This window comes from Thrips palmi, unplaced genomic scaffold, assembly GCF_012932325.1.
Source record: "Thrips palmi isolate BJ-2018 unplaced genomic scaffold, TpBJ-2018v1 HiC_scaffold_6, whole genome shotgun sequence".
Taxonomy (NCBI): domain Eukaryota; kingdom Metazoa; phylum Arthropoda; class Insecta; order Thysanoptera; family Thripidae; genus Thrips; species Thrips palmi.
In genome coordinates this window covers 7,048,848-7,070,100 of record NW_023144633.1, presented here as the reverse complement: position 1 = coordinate 7,070,100, position 21,253 = coordinate 7,048,848, and the positions used below count along the sequence as shown (strand labels likewise).

Below are 21,253 nucleotides of genomic sequence, written 5' to 3'. Positions count from 1 at the left end.
TGCCAGTCGATTCCGCCCAGTTGCTTCCGAACAAAGAGGGCAGCGCGGACACCCCCGGCCCGGGCCAGCCCGGCCCTCAGGCACAGCCCTCAGGCCCACCGCGGCTTCCCTTAAAATCACACGCCACTCTGACCACAACACTGGCAACCCTTCGCCGCGCCGCCGGGCCGGGCCGCCGCTCGCCGGCCGGGAAGGGTCGGAAAGGGCCTTCCACCCCCGCACTTCGGCCGCGCTCGGGCGCAGCTAGGGCCGCTCGGCCCCCTCGCCGCCCTCGCCTCCCAGCTGAGCAATCGATGTCCTTCCCCCACCGCGAGCCTGTTGAGCGGGTTGCCTAACCCGCGGCCGCCGGGCGCTGTTGCTCGGCGGGATGCCTACCTTCGGGCCTTCAGGGGCCACGGCCCCGGCCAGGGCCCGGTCTCGCGGCAGCGCGGAGCCGCGGGGGGCAATGCCGCGCCGGTTGCGGTGCATGCGGCGTCAGGGGCAAGCCGGCAAGGCAGGGTCGCCGTGCTACAGTGTGCCAGAAGACTGGCGCAGGCGGCCAAAACTCTAGGGTTTGAGCTCCAGAGTCGCTAAAGAGCACTCTAGCTGAGCATGTGGCCCACCAATGGATTCCTCTTTCGGAGAGCAATCCATTGGTGGGGTCACACGTTCGGTTGTCCCATTCAGCGACTCTAGAGCTCAAAACGCGTCCGGGATTTTGACCGCCTCCACCGGTTTTATGGCACACTGTGCGCCGCCGCGACTCTCGCTGCGCTGCAGCAGACTGATTCCAAAAGTGGTTTCAGTCGCTCTGTCTCTCTCGCACTCATGGGGCGCCCTAGGTGCGGGAGAGATAGAGTGACTCTTGGAATCAATGCGCGGGCTGCCTCACAGTATTTAACATCTAAAGATATATTTTCATTTCTCTTTTCTTCGAGGGCAATGGTGGGAAAGGCGTGGACAGCGGTTCGAGTAATTGTTTACGGTGTCGGACCAGGATTATCTCGTCCTCCCCTCCCGGCCCATTGCCGGCGGCGTGCGGCGCGCGTCGCGCGGGGTGGCCAACCCAACCACCCGCATTGCCGCGCATTGCCGCTTTGGGAATGTCTTAATCGTCCCGCGGGGCCTGCACTGTAGACTCAGTGACGCGCCAATTAGCAGCCCTCGCTCTCTCTCTCTCTGTCTCTCTCTCTGTCTCTCTCTCTCTCTCTCTCTCTCTCTCTCTCTCTCTCTCTCTCTCTCTCTCTCCTCGCAACCGTAGGGAGAGCCCGCGGTGCGAAGAGAGACAGAGTTAATTGCGTGACAGGCAGTCGCAGTGGTGCCAACAGATGCCCATTGAAAACGAAAGGGCCGTCAGCCTCAGCCGGCCTTGCCGGTTCATGTTCCAGGTGCCGAGGAGCGATGGGGGTCAAGCGGGCGGGACAGGCAGACAGACAGACAGTCAGAACAGGCGGACAGACAGTCAGACAGGCGGACAGACAGTCAGACAGGAGGACAGACAGTCAGACAGACGGCGGACAGACAGTCAGAGGCGGACAGACAGTCAGACAGGCGGACAGACAGACAGTCAGACAGGCGGACAGACAGGCGGGCAGACAGGCGGGTAGACAGGCGGGCAGACAGGCGGGACAGGCGGGCAGACAAGGCGTGCACGGCACGTGGCGCGGATGGGGGGAGAGGGAGAGAGAAATTGCGAAGCTTTGCAAGTGAGGTGGTTGCCTACATTCATTCGGCCAGGGTGCCAGCAAGGGTGCCGGCCGGCAGGCGGCAGGGGATGGGGGGAGTCGCAGCGGGGACTCAGTGCAGCGATTCGACGCAGATCAGATTCCGGCAGTGTTGTAGTCGTCCGCCGACGCCACCGGAAGAGTGCGGGGTGTCATCAAAGTCGCCCGGAGCATCACGGCGCTGCAGCCGGAAGCGGAACCTCCTTTGTGTGACAGTGCGCCCGCCCCGCCCCGCCCCGCCTCGGCGCCGGGCCGGGGGGTGGCTTGGCTCGGGCGCGGGCGCGCCGGGTGGCGTTAGGCTTGAGCTTGCCCACGCAGCCCGGCGAGCCCAGGCTAGCCCAGGCGAGCCAGGCCCCAGTATCGATCCGCGCGCATGCGCGGGGGGCGTGCCGGTCTTCGGCCACTACCGCCACCAGGCCAGCAGGCAGTATGGCGGCGGCGGACGGCCACCCCAGGTGAGCGTCCTGCAAGTCCTGTGACGTTGCGACGGCGTCCGGGGCCGCCCTTGGGGCCTTGCAGTGAATGCGACGCCGAACGTCCCGTGAAAGTCCCCCGGAGAGCTCCGCGGCACCAGGTCGAGATCGCGAAGGCGTCGTCGTCCGGGACAGCGCCGGACGTGGGCGACAGCACCGTCCCCACCACCACGACCGCCGCTGCGACCCGCACCGCCTGCAACATGAACGCCGTCTTAACCATAGGGCCTGCGTACATGCCCAACGCGCCACCAATCCAGGTGCCGCCAGCTCACTTCATCAACAACCACGACTGGACGTGAGTATGAGGTCCCGGGCAGTGTCAGCCCCCTGTCAGCTCCCTGTCAGCTCCCTGTCAGCCCCGTGTCAGCGCTGTGTCAGCCCCCGGAAGTGGCTCAGGAAGGCCCAGTGCCCGTGAGACAGGCAGTAGGCCGGTCTGCGGCAGTCTGAGGGCGATCCGCTCGCAGCTGCATGCTGTCAGTGCAGCCAGACTCACGGTCCCCGCCGTCCCCACCCCGTGACCTACTTCTGGCCGTCAAGAGAGTGAACGCCACATCACAGCATCCCGCCGCATCCCGTGCTACTCGTCCTGTCCATCGAGTACCCCGCCCGGCCCGGCCCTCCCTCCCCGCCCCCGTCGGGGTCCCGGGCCGCCACGCTGGGGCCTTCGTCGCCATGGCGACGGGCTCATGGAGCCACCCCCCGGAACGCGCCCCGCGGAGGGCCCTGCGCGTGGCGTAGCGTGGCGGCCGAGGCCGGGCCCTGGCGAGCCGCGCACGTCGGCGCCGTGGCCGGGGCGCGGGGGGCGTGGGGCGGCTCAGCTGACAACAACAAGCACATGGACCCCCGGCGCGGGGACGAGCACGGGGACGAGACGGCCGAGACGCACAACTGCGCAGTACCAGCGAGGGGTGGGGGAGCCAGAGCCAGACAGTCTGCGCAGTTTGCGAACTAGCCAGAGAGTTCCAGACGCGCGGCGTCACCATCATCTCAGTGCTGGACATAAACTTTTCACCTGCCGTGAAGGCAAACCGCTGGTCAAATCGATCAAAGTAAACTGGAATGCTACATCATCAGATACTAGGCACTTGCCCTCGACAGAGCAGTTTTCAAAACACTGTTCTCTTGGAGCTCTTTCAAACTCGCCCAGTGCTCAATCTTGCTGGGGTTGTAGATGCTTTTCCGCGAAGTGAGTCAGCCAATTATTCCGTGAACGCTGACACCGTGTCTGCCGATCTTATTCCAGTGCAAGTGAGCACTTCGCGCTGGAGTGCCTCACCCTTTCGGTCGATTATTCGAACTCTAGACTAAACCTGTTGCATTTGGTACTTCCTTTTTACTCCATTTTTCTCATTATTCGAGATAAGTGACTCACTCCCGCCACTTTCAGTTTTAAATCGAAAAATCTAACTAGATTTCGTTGGCAGAGTATTAATGCGGTGAAACTTTGTTTACAATGCACTTCTCAGCTGATATGGTCGTGACGTCACGCTCCACCCCTCGGCCGTTGACCTCCCCTCCTCCATCCCTCCCTTTCTTCTTTCCTCACCCTTCCCCTCCCCTCCTCCATCCCTCCCTCCCTTCTTTCCCCGCCCTTCCCCTTCCCTCCCCACCCTTCCCTTCGCCTCCCTCCCTTCTTCCTCCTCCTCCCCTTCCTTCCCTCCCTTCTTCCTCCCCCTTCCCCTTCCCTCCTTCCCTCTTCCCTCCCTTCTCCCTCCCCCTTCCCTTCCCCTCCCTCCCCTATCCCACCGCCCTTCCCCCTCTCCCCCTTCCTCCCTCCCCCCGCCTCGTTTTCGACATCCCTCAGCCCCACCCCACCCCCATGCCCGTCCAAAATAAATTAATGCTCTTTTACCTGCACGGGGCGATGGAAGATAATGCCGACCGCGGAATAATAAAACACAAGAGGGAAGGAGTGTGACTAAGACTAGTCACCAAAATTTTAAAAACAAAAAAGTTAAAGTCAAACAAATCTTAAATTTTCTGACACTAGTGCAATGCAGTTGTATTCTCTCGGTCCTCGCTGTGGTCGAAAGCTATACACGAGAGGTGGGAACAACGTGCAACGAGTTGCCACATGAGTGGGAAAAATTCCCACGATGCACCAGAACTGAAAGAATCGCGAACAGAGAGAGCCTCCTTTCTGGGCAAATTCTCGAGAGCAATAACCAGATATTAGTTGAAAAGCAGAGCAGGTTGAATTGCAACCCATTCTACAGTATCGTGTGAATTTTTGCCTTCTTATGAGGGAACACTGAACTGAACGTGTTGAGATCAAGAACATGCCCGGCCGCGGGTACCATGCGGGCTGCCACCGGGAGGCCTCTCTCAGGGGGCAATCGAGTCACTCAGAACGGGGTACGGCTATCGAGGTGGGGAAATCGTTCCATCAAATCCTGTAGTTTTTTTTGTTGGAGGGGTAGGGATCCTCACTGTGAGAGATGGGACAGAGCTGACGTCACAGGTCCTCTGGTGTAAATGGGCGAGAAGCTCCCCTTCAAGAGGCTAGCACTCCGGCTGGGGGCCATAAACAATTCGTCTGCGGATACCTGAGTTGGGGGTACTCCTAGTCTCGCACATGGCAGATCTGGTCGGCGTCGGGCCCATTTACACACACCCGAGGTCTGTGATTGGCTGGATGCCGCCAGCCTGACCCATCTCTCACGGAGAGGGTCCCTAGTTAGGGGGAGGGGATTGGGCTTTAAAAACAGCCTTGTTGTGTTCGACTTTGGTCGCGATGTTCTCAAGTGAGTCTTTGTAAATTCGAAATGATTTTTTGACACTACTTAGGTACCCAATTATTGACAAACAAGAAAATCCAGACAGTGCTAACAAAAGTTGTCCGAGTCACAACAAGTTTCGTTTTGAATCGGCCATTACAGCAGCGCCACATCAGGGCATGAGAAATTCGCAATGCTGCAAGTTATGTTTTTCATACATCGTTGTGGCGCAGATGAAGCAGATGACGATTCGAAAAGAAATAATGGACAACTAACTTTAGATAGAGATGTTTGGGTTTTCCTGTTCGTTGAAATGTCTGCCATGCCGTGGGAGATCCAACATCAGTCAGGGAGTTAATGCTAACGAAGAAGTGTCCGGGACAATTCACGAGAACGTGTTGAATACGATCAGGTCAGTGAAAAGGACCAAGGGGAATGGGTTCTTGTACGTGGTTGGAAAGGTCTTTGCAAACCAATTGTCACTCATCGACCCAAAATAAAATACTAACAACCCTATGAGAAATCCGGCACCATCGAATGGGGTGCTGCTGTGGGGTACAGCGATATGTTGTGGGTCCGACCATACTCGCCCATCGGCCAGCATGTCGCGGTGGCGACCCGAGCGCAGGCAGGCTTGACGGCGACAATCTGAGCATGCACCCTGTCGCGGAGTCAACACCCATCCGCGTGGCCGCTGGGCTGGGTTCAGTCGGACTCACAACACAGCAGTTGTGCCCCTACAACAGGTGAATTGGCGTAAATTACCCCACTCTCATTTGCATATCTCTCTCTCTCCCTCTCTCTCTCTCTCTCTCTCTCTCCACACACACACACACACACACACACACACACACACACACACACACACACACATCCATCACTCACTCAGCAAAAGCACGCACCTCAGGCGCGAGTCGGCAGCCGGCTTGGAAGTGGATGGGTGGGGGCCACTTTGCATCCGTTTTCAAAAGTCATCCCCACTTTTCGTAATCTCGTTACTGAAATAGGGAGTTTAAAATCGAGGCCGGCCGGGAGGCCGGGGTTAATGACGTGGAGCTTAGGTAGCGGGGCGGGGCGGGGCGGGGCGGGGCGGGGTGGAAATCGGTTTACCATGAAATCAGTCAGGAGCTGAAACACTGGCACCCCCTCCACCCTTTCTGCGCTGTAATGTCTTCTCCGATATGCCAGGCGAGGCAGGCCGGGCCGTGCCAGGCGGGGCCGCGTGGGCATCTCCTCCCCGCCGAGTGAGGCATCCGCGTCGCATCCACGTCGCATCCACGTCGCGCCATCGTTTCCACATTTGTGGACGCGACTCACTCACCTCGCCGAGCAGTGCACTGCCAAACATTTTTGTAAACAATCGGGTGGAAGGGTTCTGGAACGAGTGGCCGGCCAAAGCGGCGTCAAAGGTCAAAGCACAGTGGCGGTGGCCGACTGTCCGGAAAGGAGAACACTCCAGACCATTCTTTAGCTCGAGCAGTTTGCTTCGTCGACTCGTCTTTTTTATTTACCTGCATCCCCCCCCCTCCCTTCCCAATCCCCCGTCGCCCGCGCCCACGCTGCTGCGGCATGCTTACCTTGCCAGCCCTGTTCCCCCCCCGGCCCCCCCGGCCCCCCCCCGCCCCGCCCCGCCCCGCCCCGCCCCGCGGCCCGCAAGACGGAACACACGACGCCCTTAAATGCCCTGTCCTGAAATATAGCCACGTCATAACAGAATAACATGTGTGCCAAATGTACATTTGAAGGCCCGGGCATGAGGGATGACGCCCCCGCCGCGCCAGAGGGCCTCCCTGCAGGCCCTGCACGCCCTGCCCCTGCAGGCCGAGGCCCACGCCGAGAACCCGCAACATGCCGCCATCACCGACATGCCCTCCTCGGCGTGCCCCGGGACGCGCTGCCCCGCCCGCCCCGCCGCCAAGTCGCTGGCCAATGCCAGGCCGTCCAGGGCCCAGCTCGGGGCCCAGCGGGGCGAGGGGCTAACCGAAGGGAGAACGCTGCATTCCTTCGCCCGTTTGCGGTCAGTCAAGTAAAACATAAAGTAGATAGTGAAGTAAAAGTAAATAACACGGTAAAAACGGTTCCTAGTTTTCCCAGGAACTCCCTGGAAATCGCCTATGCCTTCCCCATTGGCTTCCTGAAAACCAGGTTCCGTTTTCACCGTGAAAGTAAAACGTAAATTAAGTAAATGGTACATAAAACAAAAAGTAAATAAAGTAAGAAGTAGTAAAAAGTAAATAAGTCGCTACAGTAAAACGGCGCGGAAATGCACGAGTGCACCTAAGCGCGCGCTTCCGCCGAGCGTTCAGCTCTCCGCCAACCCCTAGGCCGGAACCCGGAAAGGGGGGGGGGGGCACTCGCGCCATAGTGGGGTCACGGCTGTCCGTAGCACGCGTAATAGTAGTACAGTGGTAGCTCAAATTTTCCAAATTTTACCTAGTTTTGGGTTGTTTCGAGCTGTTTTTAGCCATTTTGAGGCTTCATAGAGCTTAATAGAGCGTAATAGGCCTAAATGTAGGGTCACAGGTTTTGATAGCTGTTTATATAGCTAGTGCGTACACTGGCAAAACAAAGGCATAAAAATTACGCCCTTAAGGGCATAAATACTCTTTTACGCCCTTGCAAGGGCATAAATCGTTTATGCCCTTGGGAAGGGCGTAAATGGAATAGGAATTTCAAGCAAAGTTTTAATGCCCTTCCCAAAGGCATTAACGATTTATGCCCTTTAAGGTTACTGTAAGGTGAAACAACTATCTTCCAAAGTATAGGTGGCAGTGCTTCGGTTTTTGGTGATTTAGTTGCTTACTATGAAAAACTTTTACAGCCACAAGACTGGACTCTCAACTCCCATTAGTTCCAAAGTTATGAGGGTTTTAGTGTTATTTTAGTCGTTTACTAAAAATTCTCCTTGCGATGAACCAAAAAGTTTACGGAGAGGTGACTTTTTATTTTAAGGCTTAATGGACATGCAAACAGACTAGCAAAGCCGGATTTGACAATATATGCATAGATAAGCTGTAATTTCTGTTTGGAAAATGCGTTTTGAATTTTTTACTTAAATTTGGTAAAATTTTGGTATTTTTTGGTGTTTTTTTGAGTTTTTTGAGAAAAATTCCTGTTTCATGTTCGAATTTTGGAAATCCGGCTTTGCTACGAGATAGGCAAATCAATAAAGAACTTGTAAAACAAAAATCAAGTCTCGACAACTTTTGGTTCATCGCAAGGAGAATTTTTAGTAAACGACTAAATTTGTTACGTAAACTGCAATAACACAGAAAATAATGGGAGTTGAGTGCCTCAACTTTGGGTTTAAGTTCATCTTATAGTAAGCAACCTGAAACCTAAATGCAAACATGATGCCACAATTATTTTGGAAAATGATATTTCACATTTTTTCACTTTACAGTAACCTTAAGGGCGTAAATCGTTTACGCCCTTAAAGGGCATAATTTTAATGCCTTTGTTTCACCAGTGTACCCCCTTGCGGAAGACTCGTTCGCCGGATGTGGCCATGCGCGCGATTGGAGTGCCAGTCCCCAATGGACCCGGAATCAATCAACTAATGGCTCTCGTTTGAAAGGAGATCCATTGGTACAGTGCTACACTGGGTTGGTACGAGTAGCGTGCCATCCGGCTCGGGTACAAAAGGGGGAAGGGTTTTTTTGCCCCTTCCTTGGTGGCACCTGGGAAGTCATCCGAAACAAAATCCGTACTGTAAATAGGCGAAAAGTCGAGCAAAAAGTGCTGCTTTGCCTCCTCCGGCGAAGGCACCATTTGGATCCACCGCTGCGTGCCACCGCGCCAAGCTCAGAACGCAACGAGTGCTGTATCGCTGTGTCCGTTCACCCAAGCAGGTATTCCAGCCATGCATCCAGCCCATCCCACAGTGGGCCAGGAGACCCGTATAGGCGGCCAAAATTCCGGACGCGTTTTGAGCTGCAGAGTCGCTAAATGGGACTCGAATGAACGTGTGACCCTACCAATGGATTGCTCTCCGAACGAGGAATCCATTGGTGAGGTCACACGTTCGCTTCGAGTCCTTTTTAGTGACTCTGGAGCTCAAAACGCGTCTAGAGTTTTGGACGCTGGCGCCGGTCCTCTGATCCACTGTGCATCCCACGGCCAACCCTTTCCGGAGTGATGACGCGCAGGTGATAAGCTGGTCCTTGCAGTCCTTGTCACCGCCAGGCCCTCGGCCAGCCGGGCAGGCAGGCAGGCAGGCAGGCAGGCAGGCAGGCCGGCAGGCCGGCAGGCAGGCAGGACTCGAACGGGATCACCGCACGGAGTGATAAGGGAGGCTGCAACCCTTTCCGGAAGGCTCTCGAACACGCCTTTCATTGCCAAGTCCGTCCGTCTACCCCTGCCAGCTCGTCTGCCCGTCTGTCTGTCTGTCCGCCCGTCTGTCCGCCCGTCTGTCCGTCCTTGTCGCTGCACCAGACTCCATTAGTCTCCACATTCAATTACCAACCTGAATGCAGGCGAACTCGGGGCCAATATCAGCCGCCTCCAGAGTTAGCTTGGCGTAGAACGGCCGGGGCGAGGGGGGGGGGGGAAGGGGGGGGGGGGGGGGGATGTAGAACCGTCCTCCCAGGACAGGGCGCCGACTCTTATCCTGATGTCTCCTTGATGAATTTCAGGGGGAAGGGAGGTGGAGGGATGCAACCCTGCCATGCAGACCGGCCTGTCCTTTTTCGTGAAGCAGGAGAGGCGCAAGTGTAGCTGCTTCCTTCAAGACAAAGAGCTCTCTCTCTCTCTCTCTCTCTCTCTCTCTCTCTCTCTCTCTCTCTCTCTCTCTCTGTGGGCCAGCAGTCATGTTCCCGGTCAAGCAGCAGGGGAATACTCATTAGCGGTCGGACGGTTGACTGGTTCTCGTTAGAGCGACGAATAAAGTTAACCAGGCGGCCGTCTCCGAGGCACGCAGTACCCCGAAGCAGGGAAGCGCGAAAAAAGAGGGGGGGGGGCAATTTTAGAGATTGCGTCCGATGAGCCCCGAGCTGCGGCGTCATTGGTGTGCCGTGTCCGTAGCGACACGATCGACGAACGTGTTTCTCAAAGCAAATTGTGTTTGTCGAAAAGTCCGGCCGTCATCAAGAACCTATAAAGCCTATATAAGCAAACTATCGCGGCGCAAATACTACGACGCAATTCGCAGTGGCGTGCCCCCTCCCCCTCCTCCCCATACTCCCTGGTCCAAGGGGATGCCCGACCGGTGCTGCCCCCTGGCGGCCGCCGGGAGGGGCGGCGTGAGGGGCGGCGCCGCGCGGTTCGCGCCCGCCCCGCTAGATGGCGGCACCGGTGGCGGCGCTGCGGGAGCGCGCGCCCCCCCCTCCCCCTCCCCCTCCCCCCTCGCGGGGCCCGGAGCAGCCCGGAGCAGCCCGGAGCCGCTGGGAAAGAGTGGAGGAGGGCCAATTGAAAGGCCCCTCGTGGAAACACTTGTCGTGTCGCATCCGGAAAGGCTCGACATTACGTTGCCACACCTCGACCGCGGTGATCACGACGGAACTGAAGGGCATTCCCTGCCTTCGCGCAGTCTCACGTGGGGCGAAATGTCGGGGAACCGATTTCGCAGTGTTGGACAAGCATCGCGACGCAAGACTGTATGGCATTCATCAAGTGCAGATTCTTGAAAAACGCACAAAAAATGTTGGTCCAGCAAAGTCGTCGGTTGGGGCACTTTGCTGACACCACTCAGAGACCGTTCTGCAAACTTAGTAGGACGTTTGTCGCAAAATCATGGGTTTAGTCGATCGGGTATATTTGCGAAAACGCGCACCTGTCCGGGAAAACGGGAAGAGTACGTACCCGGTGAGGTGCTGGATGACGCACTGGTCCTGAAGGTCCTGAAGGGAGAAGCCCCGCCGGCCGGGCTATCGCAATCGCCTGCCGGGTGGGCAAGCCCGCGGCACACGGGTGCGGGCGGGTTGCCTACCCAGCGCATGGCAGGCGGACGGGCACTGTCGTTACTCTTATAGGGCCCGTGCAATACGCGAAATATGGCGGAACGAAAGTATGGCAAATTCACGAACTGAGACCAGCAGACGACGCCAGCAGGAGCTTATAACTGGAGATATTTAAATATCCTGAGCATTTTCTCCCAGATCAGTGCTAAGGATTCGTTCTTTAGCACATAAGCAGTACTCCGTGAGGTTATTTATCACAAGATTCCTTCAAAGGGTCGAAAAATCGAGTTAAGTTAAGGTCCCAGCCTCCAACCCCGTTTGAACTGCCGCGGTTCTTGCCGTCAAGCGTAGTTTTAGAAACTATCTCTGGATGTATCTGGAGCACATTGAGTTAAAGAAAAAAACTTTCGGATTCCAGAAATGGTTTTGTTCTATTCGAGATGCAAAGTGTGTGCGAGATTCAGTCCATTTTCTTGGCATCGGCTGCTGTAGACTCAGTTCGCGAAAGAACGTTTTCGTGTCCTTTACCCGGCAGTGACATAACGGTACGCCATTGCACGGGCCCTATTGTGTATTCTATGTGAGAGCGGGGTGGGCAGAAATGATTTGGTCTCACCACTGTTTTATGTAAGCCATGCAGACCGCTTTGTAGGCGCCTTTTGGCTCCAGAGTAGCTAAGTGGGACTCGAACCGAACGAATGACCCCTATCCAATGGATTCCTCGTTCGGAGAGTAATCCATTGGTGGGGTCACTCGTTCGGTTCGAGTCCCATTTAGCGACTGCGGAGCTCAGAACGCGTCTAGAAGTTTAGCCGCCTCCACCGGTCTTCTGGCCCACCGTGCGTGGAAAGCAATGACTTTACGGACAGCCCCGGGTCGCGGGAGGGCACCGTCACTCCTCGTCTTTGGAATCGATTGCGCGACGGACACGCCGCGGACACGCCGCGGACACGCAGCGATGCACCGGGCAGTGTACGCGCCGAGCATCCCGACGAGCACCGCGGACATGAAACATTTAGCGGAAGCCAAGCAGCGTTGTAGACAGCCTGGCCGCGTGTCCCGCTCCGCCCGCTCGACGGATCTCGACGGACCAAAAACAAAAAAAAACAAAAACGTGTTGTCTAGTCCGGCGGGGCCCTCAGCGTCCGCGCCACGCCGCGCGCGAACAACAGCGATTTGCATATTAAAAATAAGTGAAAATAAACACAAAAACTTGAACGCGCTCCTATCGGAGTCCGACCCGGCGGCAGAGCACCTCAGCTTCAGCATAAGGCACGCTTTTATGGGCTTTAGTGTGAACCAACGAGCTTGAATGTTAAATTATTTTTCTATATTTTAAAAAAAATATTTTAGAAAAAAAATGCTTTTATTTTTTAGGTTTTGAACCACGGTCCCTGGGGTTGAGGCTAGACAAGCTTACGCCCACGGCCACGACGGTATCGTCCAAAACGATTGAACGTCTGTCTAATAAACGACCTGTCTCTTTCACAGTTATGAGGCAACACGTCAACGGTCACCGCCATGCGAGCGAGCTATCTACTTCCGAGAAAAGAGGTACCCGTTTGATTATAATTGGTTTCGATACTCTCGATCACCTGGCAAGAGATAAGCCAAAGTCCGACATTCTAAAATAGCCTTGCAATGAAAGATCATACGAAAGAAATCTGTGCTCACGAACGAATACTTTTTCTTGGTAACTTGTAACTTGTAACAGTACGAAGAGAAAGCCAGTGTATGTTTGCACAGATTTCGGCAGGCTCGACATAAGCTCCATCCTTCTTGAGCCCCGACGGCTTTCGGACCCAACCGAGTCCCAATCCGAACTCGGTTTGGCTCCCGGACTCCAGTTAAACAACTGGAGTCGGGGTTTAGTTGGGGCTCCAGGTTATCGAGGCCCAATCGGCATGAGGCTGATGCGTGTCACCGTGCTCGGACTTGCACGTGAGCGTTTTAGAGTGTAGCGGATGATGGCCCCGACGCACCGCGACGCACTCCCCGCTGTTGCAGGCGGAGGTGGCACCTGAAGCACACTGGGGCGATCGGGCCCACGCCAGCGCTGCCCACGCGCTACCTGGAGGCGGACGCCTGGTCCTTCCTGACACCGCCGGAGCTCACCGACGACCAGAGGTACGGAAAGAGACCGGCTCTGGACCAGAATACCGGCGCAGGTGGCCAAAACTCTAGACGCGTTTTGAGCTCCAGAGTCGCTAGATGGGACTCGAACCGAACGTGTGACCCCACCAATGGATTCCTCGTTCGGAGAGCAATCCATTGGTGGGGTCACACGTTCGATCCCAGTCCCATTTAGCGACTCTGGATCTCAAAATGCGTCGGGGATTTTGACCGCCTGCACCGGCCTTCTGATCCACTGTGCGGCGGCGGCTCAGGCCGGTTCGGGTGGAGGTGCGGGTCCGCTCGGGTCACTTTTCCATGCGCCTGACTCCAGGGAGACGTCGGACACCATGATCCAGCCCGTGGAGGTGGAGGACATGGGCCGCGGCGTGCGCTTCTTCAAGCGCGTGTCGCACGGCACGTCCTGCGCCCGCATGGACGGCGCCATCAACAACGGCATCTACTACTGGCAGCTGCACCTCGGCGACCGCATGTACGGCACCTCCATCATGGTGGGCATCGGCACGGCGGAGGTGCGCCACGCCAGCCACGCCTTCAAGAACCTCATTGGTGAGTACAGCACGCTCCCACGGGGCGCCCCGCGAGTGCGAGAGAGACAGAGCGACCCTCCGCACCGGGAACGGCCCACAGTGGGCCAGAAGACCGGTGGAGGTGGTCAAAATCCCGGACGCGTTTTGAGCTCCAGAGTCGCTAAATCGGGCTCAAACCGAACGTGTGGCCCCACCAATGGATTGCTCTCCGAACGAGGAATCCATAGGTGGGGTCACACGCTCGTTTCAAGTCTTACTAAGCGACTCTGGAGCTCGAAACGCGTGTGGGATTTTGACCGCCTCCACCGGTCTTCTGGCCCACCGTGCGACGACTTGAAGGGCTCGAAGCCAGCCAGCCAGCGCCCTGGACAGGCAAGCCGCAGCGCGCCGCGAGGTGTTTGGTGTTTTCAGAATGCACCGTCCGTCGGCGCGCCGCCGCGACGCCGCTTTGCATGATGCAGTGCAGACTGCAGGCCGACCCCGATGCGACATGTGAGGGGAGGGTGATGTTCGACCCGCTAACCAGCTAACCATCGATTATCGGCGTTTAGCTTGAGGCGTACTCCGAGTACCCTCCCTCCGTTCATTACTTTTCCTCGCCGTTTCCCTCCATTTCCCCCCATTTAAAAAAAAAGAAACTTGGAGTGAAGCGTGCGGCGTCGTCGCTCCCGGAGCTCGAGTTTCGGGATGCATGCCGACACTCTGAGGCACGAGCCACACTGCCTCCAAGGCTCCCGTTGCATAAGTAGTCGTAGTTGTCCCGACTCCATTATTTGCGTAACTCGTGCTCCTGCATATCCTAGTTCAGTCGAGGCTTCTGAATTTCTCATCCGCTGCTCGTGCATCAGGCGCCGCGACGATCCACTGGCCACTCCGGCCGGGGCGTGGCGGGGCGTGGCGGGGCGTGGCGGGGCGTGGCGGGGCGTGGCGGGCGGCGGGGCGGGGCGGGGTGGGGGCGGGCGGGGCGCGGTGGTCGGTCGGTCGGATAGCGCGGCGGATCATGGTGCCCTCATCCTGGAGCGCGGCGGGACGCGGCGCGACGGCGGGATTTTAAAATTCTTTTTAGAAAATGTGTATTGTGACATTCGACAAAGGCGGGAGGGAGGGAAAAAGCGATCGCAGCCCTGCCGGGCTGGCGCGCTGGCGGGCTGGCGAGCTGCGGGGCTCGGCCGGGAAAAGGGGAATCCGAAGAGGCAGCCGAGGGCTCGGGCTCGGCCGAGGGGGTGTGGGCCGGCGGGGGGCGGTGGGGGAATCCCTGCGAAACTCACCACGTGCGACTTGTGTTACGCCACGGAGAGAACAAATCCGGGGCCGGCGTGGCGGAGGGGAGGGGGGGAGGGGGAGGGGGCCGGAATGACGGCCACAGCCTTCCATTAAAAACAAGGCCAGGTTCGGAGGGCCGGCGAGCAGCCGCCTGCACTTCCAAGGCGTCGCCGGAGACGTTGTCGAGGACGTGGGACTCGAGGGGCGGCAGCGGGCGGCAGCGCGGCGGTACATGTCCGGGCCATTACAGTGGGGGGAACAAGTGTGGGGGCGGCGACGGGGAGGACGCACCGTGCACGGCCTGCAGCGCCTCCAACGACGTTCGTCCCGCTGGTCATCGCCACCTCCAGCGCGCCGAGGCGGGCCGAGGCGAACCAAGGCAACCATGCGGCGCCCTGGCCGCGCGCCGCCACGCCGCGCCACGCCGCGCCACGCCGCGCCCTAGCAGAGCCTCGGCCGCGCGTCTTGCGGGCGCTAACTATCCTGCAGCAAGCAAACTATTCAGGAATGTGGCCCGGCCTTTACTGCCTGGCTCGGCCCCGCCCGCCCCGCCCCGCCCTGCCCCGCCCCGCCCCGCCCCGCCCCTTAGACCTTCACCTCAACAGACCCGGAGCAGCTTCGTCTAATCTCACCGCAGCCAAATTATCACAAACTCCCAATCAAGTTGGGCGGCGAGTGGAGGCAGCGCCGCGGCACCGCGACCACGCCGTCGTCCGCGTTCCCGGCGAGCCGCCGCCAGCCTGCCTTCCGAGGTGCGGTGGCGGGCCCAGGGCCTCGACGGGTGGCGCGCGCCGCGCCGGGGTGGGGGCGGGGCGGGGCGGGGTGGGGGCGGCAGATGGGCCTCAGCTCCTAATTATGCTGGTCCACCTGTTGGCATGTGTTGCCTCTGAGACGCGGCGCCCCGACCCGCCCCGCCACGTTGTCGGCACCCTTTAAACGAGGGCGGGGCGGGGCGGGGTGGGGCGGGGCGGCACGACAGGGGAGCTTATTCACACTGTAGTGGCGCAGTCAAGTGCAGCGTCGGCTCTCATCCTCGTTTGCTCTTTTGTGCTGCTGCTGGCTGCCATCCTCTTGTTTGTGTTTTCTGTTTACGATTTCCACACCCTGTTTGTCTCTGGTTTGCACGCAAGCGCCTTCGGGTCTAACGTTTCTGTTTGGCGAGTTTGGTAGAAATTACTTGCAATTTCTGTAAACTGTCTTTCATCAAAGTCGTCATTTAGAGACATGCTTTCGTCATGTTTTAGAATGCTGTTCTTCGTCCAGGTCAGTACCTTTCCCTCTTTGGGTGTCTTTTTCAACCTTGTGTGGCGTCCTCTGGTGCAGCGGCGACCAAATCTACACCCCCTTCACCGATTGAAACTCTACGAATATTTGGTGGATTTTTTTTTCAGGGGTTGTCCCCGGCCAAGTCAAGAATCCCTTTGTTCTTGCACACCGCGTTATACGTCCCATCGTAACTCTAACCGTCCGAAAGGGAGGTATTTTATGTGGGCCGTGGACAGGAGGGCACTAACTTGGCGGCGGGGGTGGGCCTGGTGGGCCTGGCGGGCCGGGCGTTGCACGGCGCTGGCTGAGGCACGGACTCAGGCACGGAGTGCACAGCCTAAATGTTAGATCGATTTTTATCTCAGTGCGCTGAGGCCGCTAGGCCGCTAGGCCGCCAGCATGCTGCCGGGGCTCTGGGCCGGGTCGGGCCTCCCTGGGCTGCAGGTCGCCCCCTCGCAAAACAATTTGCATGAGTCAATGCGCCCGCCCCGGCCCCGCCCCGCCCCGCCGGTTTGAAGGAGGAAGGAGAAAAAAGAAAGGCAACTAATAGGCGTGGGTGTGCGGAAGGATTTTGGTGCATTCTAGAAGCCCTGATGCGAAATTCCGATCATCGCAGGGTTGATGCGAATCGGATGAGACAAGTCTGAGTAAGAGTGCGGAGCGGCGCAGCGCGGACCGGGCCGATGGGGGAGGGGGAGGGGAGGGGGGAGGGGGAGGGGTACATTGACACACAGGCACGGCACGCGGACAGTCGCGGAAAAGCGGGGCAAAAAAGGCGAAGTAAAATTTGGAAATCCGGCGGGCGGGCTGTGTGGCGCTGTGCGCACATCTGCCCAGAGAATTAGCGAGCTACACGAACCGATCGCCTCGGGCTGCCTGGGGCGGGGAGGGGGGCGGGGAAGGGGGCGGGGAACGAACGGGCAACGCTCGGGGAGCGCGCTGGCGATGGTGCCGTGTGGGGAGCGACGCGCGGCGCGCAGCCGTGGCGCAGCGTGGCGCAGCCAGCACCGCGCCCGACCCATCACCGCACCTTTTAACCACCCCGCCCCGCCCCGCCCCGCCCCGCCCCGCCCCGCCCCCGCCCCGCCCGGTGCACGCCACCGGGCTACCCGTGCCGCCGCCTGCTGCCTCGGGGCGCCCGGCGGGTAGGCAACCCTCTGGCAGCCGCGCGCGGCGGACGGCCTACCTCGCCGATCACAGGCGCTGGCCGGCCGCGCCAGTCGAGCTGCGACTTCTAACTCCCTGTATTAGGCCAGAAGACCGGTGGAGGCGACCAAATTCTAGAACTGTTTTGAGCTCCAGAGTCGCTGAACGGGACTTGAATCGAGAGTGTGGCCCCACCAATGGATTCCTCGTTCGGAGACCATACGATCGGTTCGAGTCTCTTTTAGCGACTCTGGAGCTCAAAACGCGTCTAGAGTTTAAGCCACGTCTAACCGGTCTTCTAGCCCACTATGCAAGAGGACAAGTCATCAACTGATTTGGTTAGCTAAGGAAAAGTAGCCTTGATATGGCACTCAAGTGACAAACCAATATTTCACCGCCAATACTCCAATTTTATCAGGCAGTGAGTTCGATTCGTGCCCCAGTCGGCGCTCAAATTAACGTGGGTTCTGGTCGTCCTGGCCTACAGTGCGCTCGCCGCGGTCGCGTTCCTAGACAGTGCAGGCACTCTTATCCGCACTAATTAGTATATCGGGATCAGTGGGATGCCGGCTCGGCAGCACCGGCTGCGCGCCAGCTTTGCTGCACCACTTTGTAGCCCGGCCACCTCAAGACGACCCTCTGGCACGCCGCCCCGCCCCGCCCCTCCCCGCACAGTGGGCCAGAAGACCGGCGAAGACGGCCAAAACTCTACACGCGTTTTGAGCTCCAGAGTCGCTAAATGGGCCTCGAACTGGACGTGTGACCCCACCAATGGATTCCTCGTTCGGAGAGCAATCCATTGGTGGGGTCACACGTTCGGTTCGAGTCCCATTTAGCGACTCTGGAGCTCAAAACGCGTCTAGAGTTTTGGCCGCCTCCACCGGTCTTCTGGCCCACTGTGCCCCGCCGCCACGACAGGCTCCTCCTAGGCTGAGCGGCGAAAGCAAGGAGCGCTTAACATCAAAGCGGCCCCCCTTCCCCCCGCCCCTCATATTCCGAGGCGGCCCCCGCCTTGGCCCCCGCCGCGTGCCACGAGAGGTACCCCCTCCAAAGCCTCTTTCCCTCTCGAAACATTTGTATTAGTTATATTGGCCGCGAAATTCGATCGGGTCTTGAAATCCTTGGCCTGGGGCAAGCGGTGCGTGCGGAGCCCCGCGTGGGGCGACGCCAAGGACCAACCGTGTCGGCGGCGGCAGAGAGACAACGGTGACATCCCAACATTACGGAAACTGTCGTAAAATTAAGCTAAATGCGCTCGAAATTTCATCGAAATGGACTTAATTTATCCGCAAACTTTATTTGCCTTCGCTTGCGGCAGTGTCCACCACTTCCCGCGTGGAGAGCAAGGAGGGGCCCCGCCGTTCCACCGAGCGATTCCGAGGAGTCTCGCTCTGTCTCTCTCGCACCGCGCACGGGCCGCCCCGGGAGTGCGAGAGAGACAGAGCGACAGCGCCTCGTTCGGAGTCGGCCGCTGATTAGCGCGAGTTTTATTCTGATTTGATTTGAAGAAGGCGTCTCGTCTCGCAGCCAATCATCAGCAGCCCCGCGATGGAGGTGGAGGAGAGCGCCTTGTCGAACAGTCGTGATGCCACTAGCAGAGCCGTAATGAAAATAAAATAGGACGAGGGGACGCCATTGCCGTGGCAGCAATCAACGCAACGCAGCAGGCTGAGAGTCGTTTTCGTCGCTCTGTCTCTCTCGCACTCTTAGGGCCTCCCGTAAAGGTGCGAGAGAGACTGAGCGACGGAAACGACTCTCGAAATCAGCCGGCAGCACTGCGACCTCGCGGCGGTGTGGAGCCCTCTGGAAACACTCGTGGTCGTCAACCGACGCGCCGCACAGACAAGTAGAAGAAAACTTGATTGGGCCTTTAACAGGGAACAGGCAACAAAAATCGAGTCAATATAGTTTCGAGATAACTCAAGACGGCAGGGGTCTTTTTCTCTGACAAAGAACATGATTTTGGGGACCAACTGTATGCGTGAGGGCTTCTCGAAGAAAGATGAACAACATTTCAAACACCATGGTAGTTTTCCCCAACAGCTTCCCCGACTTTTTAAAACAGCTAGGCGTCTCGGCGGCACTGTCGGAGTTAAAACTAACGAGCTGGTACACTGCTTGGCGAGGGGCCACGGTGCGACTTAGGCAGGTGTGGATCCAGGGGAGGGGAAGTGGGAGTAATTACCCCTTCTTGAGGTCCTAGACGGGCCGCCTGGAAGGTAGTCAATAAGCACTGCTTTTCCTCCGCAAGTAGGTATAAACAGCACACAGTGGGCCAGAAGACCCGTGGAGGCGGCCAAAATTCTAGACGCGTTTTGAGCTGCAGAGTCGCTAAATGGGACTCGAACCGAACGAGCAATCCATTGGTGGGGTCACACGTTCGGTTCGAGTCCTGTTTAGCGACTCTGGAGCTCAAAGCGCGTCTAGAATTTTGGCCGCCTCCACCGGTCTTCTGGCCCACTGTGCTCTGGCCCCCGCGGCACCGCGACCAGATCGCTCGCGCCAACGCGCCAGGCAAGGCGTCTTTGTTGTTAGTAGTGGCGTTGTTGTTGCTGTGGCTGTCGGCCTGGCGGCCCTGGCGGCGTGGCCTGGCGTCTGTCGATACCGCGTGCGTGGCGCGTGGCGCGAGGCGCGTGGCTTCAAAGAACGTTCCGCCGCGCTGCGAGCATCCGCTTTTCGCAATGTGCCTTCAGGTAAAAACTATTGTTTTTCCGTGGGCGCCCCGGGCGCTAGTGGTTATACCGTTTGTTGATTAAGCCGCCGCTTCTTCTGCTGCTGCTGCTCTAATTCGTGCGTCCCGCCCCGCCCCGCCCCGCCCCGCCCCGCCCCGCCCCGCCGCGCCTCGGCACGCTCTGGCGCGCATTGACGACCCATCACCGCCCAGTTCGAATTGCCGGCGCTATCCCCTCCCCTCCCCCGCTGCCCCTCCCTCCACAGGCACCGTGTCGCAGTCGGATCCACACCAATTGACTCATTATCTCATTAGAGGAGCATGGTGCTTTGTTTGATAATATTTCTGTGGGAATAAATTAGTGATTCCCTCGCGCCCCCGCAAAGCAAGTAAAAAAAAAACTCAACGAAAACAACTTTTTATTTGTTTCTTGACTATCCGCGATTTCCCTCAGATAGGCCACCAACAACTGAGTGAATTCGTCGAGTTTTCTTATTTCGTCTGTATTTGCTATGCTTATCCTTGTTCAGCAGGCGGATTCCGAGAGTCGTTCTCGTCGCTCTGTCTCTCTCGAACCTATACGGGACGCACCATGAGTGCGAGAGAGACAGAGCGACGAAAACGACTCTCGGAAGTGAAAAGGTATAGTTCTCCACACTCTAAATGTTTTACAGTGAAGATTCTCCATATTATGGTGAAAATGTTCCATATTATGGTGGTGCAGCTGACTTCGTAACATACCATTCAGAATTCACTGTACCTTATAGATATTTTGACTTCGTTGGTATTATGGAGAAAATCTCCACCATAATATGTTGGTGCAGCCTTTCACCGTAAGACATTTACAGTGCAATTAACGAAAGCATTTCTTTCTCGACAGTGTAATCTTTCCCCCACACTGTCAGTTGCACGTAGGGCCTATCGGCGCGTGTGGATATGAAGTCACTCGGAATACGCATTCGCTTCGCCCGGCTCCGCCCCCGGCGCCCCGGCCAGGTGGGACGCTAGTTTCGGGGAGGGCGCGCCCCACAGTGGGCCAGAAGACCGGTGGAGGCGGCCAAAACTCTAGACGCGTTTTGAGCTCCAGAGTCGCTGAACAGGACTCCAACCGACAGTGTGACTCCATCAATGGATTCCTCTTTCGGAGAGCAATCCATTGGTGGGGTCACACGTTCGGTTCGAGTCGCATTTAGCGACTCTGGAGCTCAAAACGCGTCTGGAGTTTTGGCCGCCCCCACCGGTCTTCTGGCCCACTGTGCGCCCCCAGCGTGAGGGAGGGCAGGGTAGGGACCTGGCGGGGGCCTTCCTTGGCCTAATTGTATCCCATTCATGTGTCACCACGTGATCCGAGTTGTTACTTCGAATCTCGTTATATTTTCATTTTCGTGGCCGCCTATTGGAATATCGGGTTGAGCTCGCGGGCCACGGCCGGCGCGGCGACCCGGGAACAA

General features: G+C 58.0%; 1 protein-coding gene across 1 annotated transcript in view; it reads left to right on the top strand.

The window, feature by feature from the left end:
• Positions 1-2,219: 2,219 nt before the first annotated feature.
• The window catches only part of LOC117651662 (SPRY domain-containing SOCS box protein 3), a 47,157-nt gene continuing 28,123 nt past the window's right edge, over positions 2,220-21,253 (top strand). The window contains 4 exon segments of the mRNA XM_034395894.1: positions 2,220-2,474; positions 12,285-12,347; positions 12,801-12,920; positions 13,240-13,475. Of these exon segments, the coding sequence (XP_034251785.1) occupies positions 2,380-2,474; positions 12,285-12,347; positions 12,801-12,920; positions 13,240-13,475 (514 nt within the window). The 5' untranslated portion in view covers positions 2,220-2,379.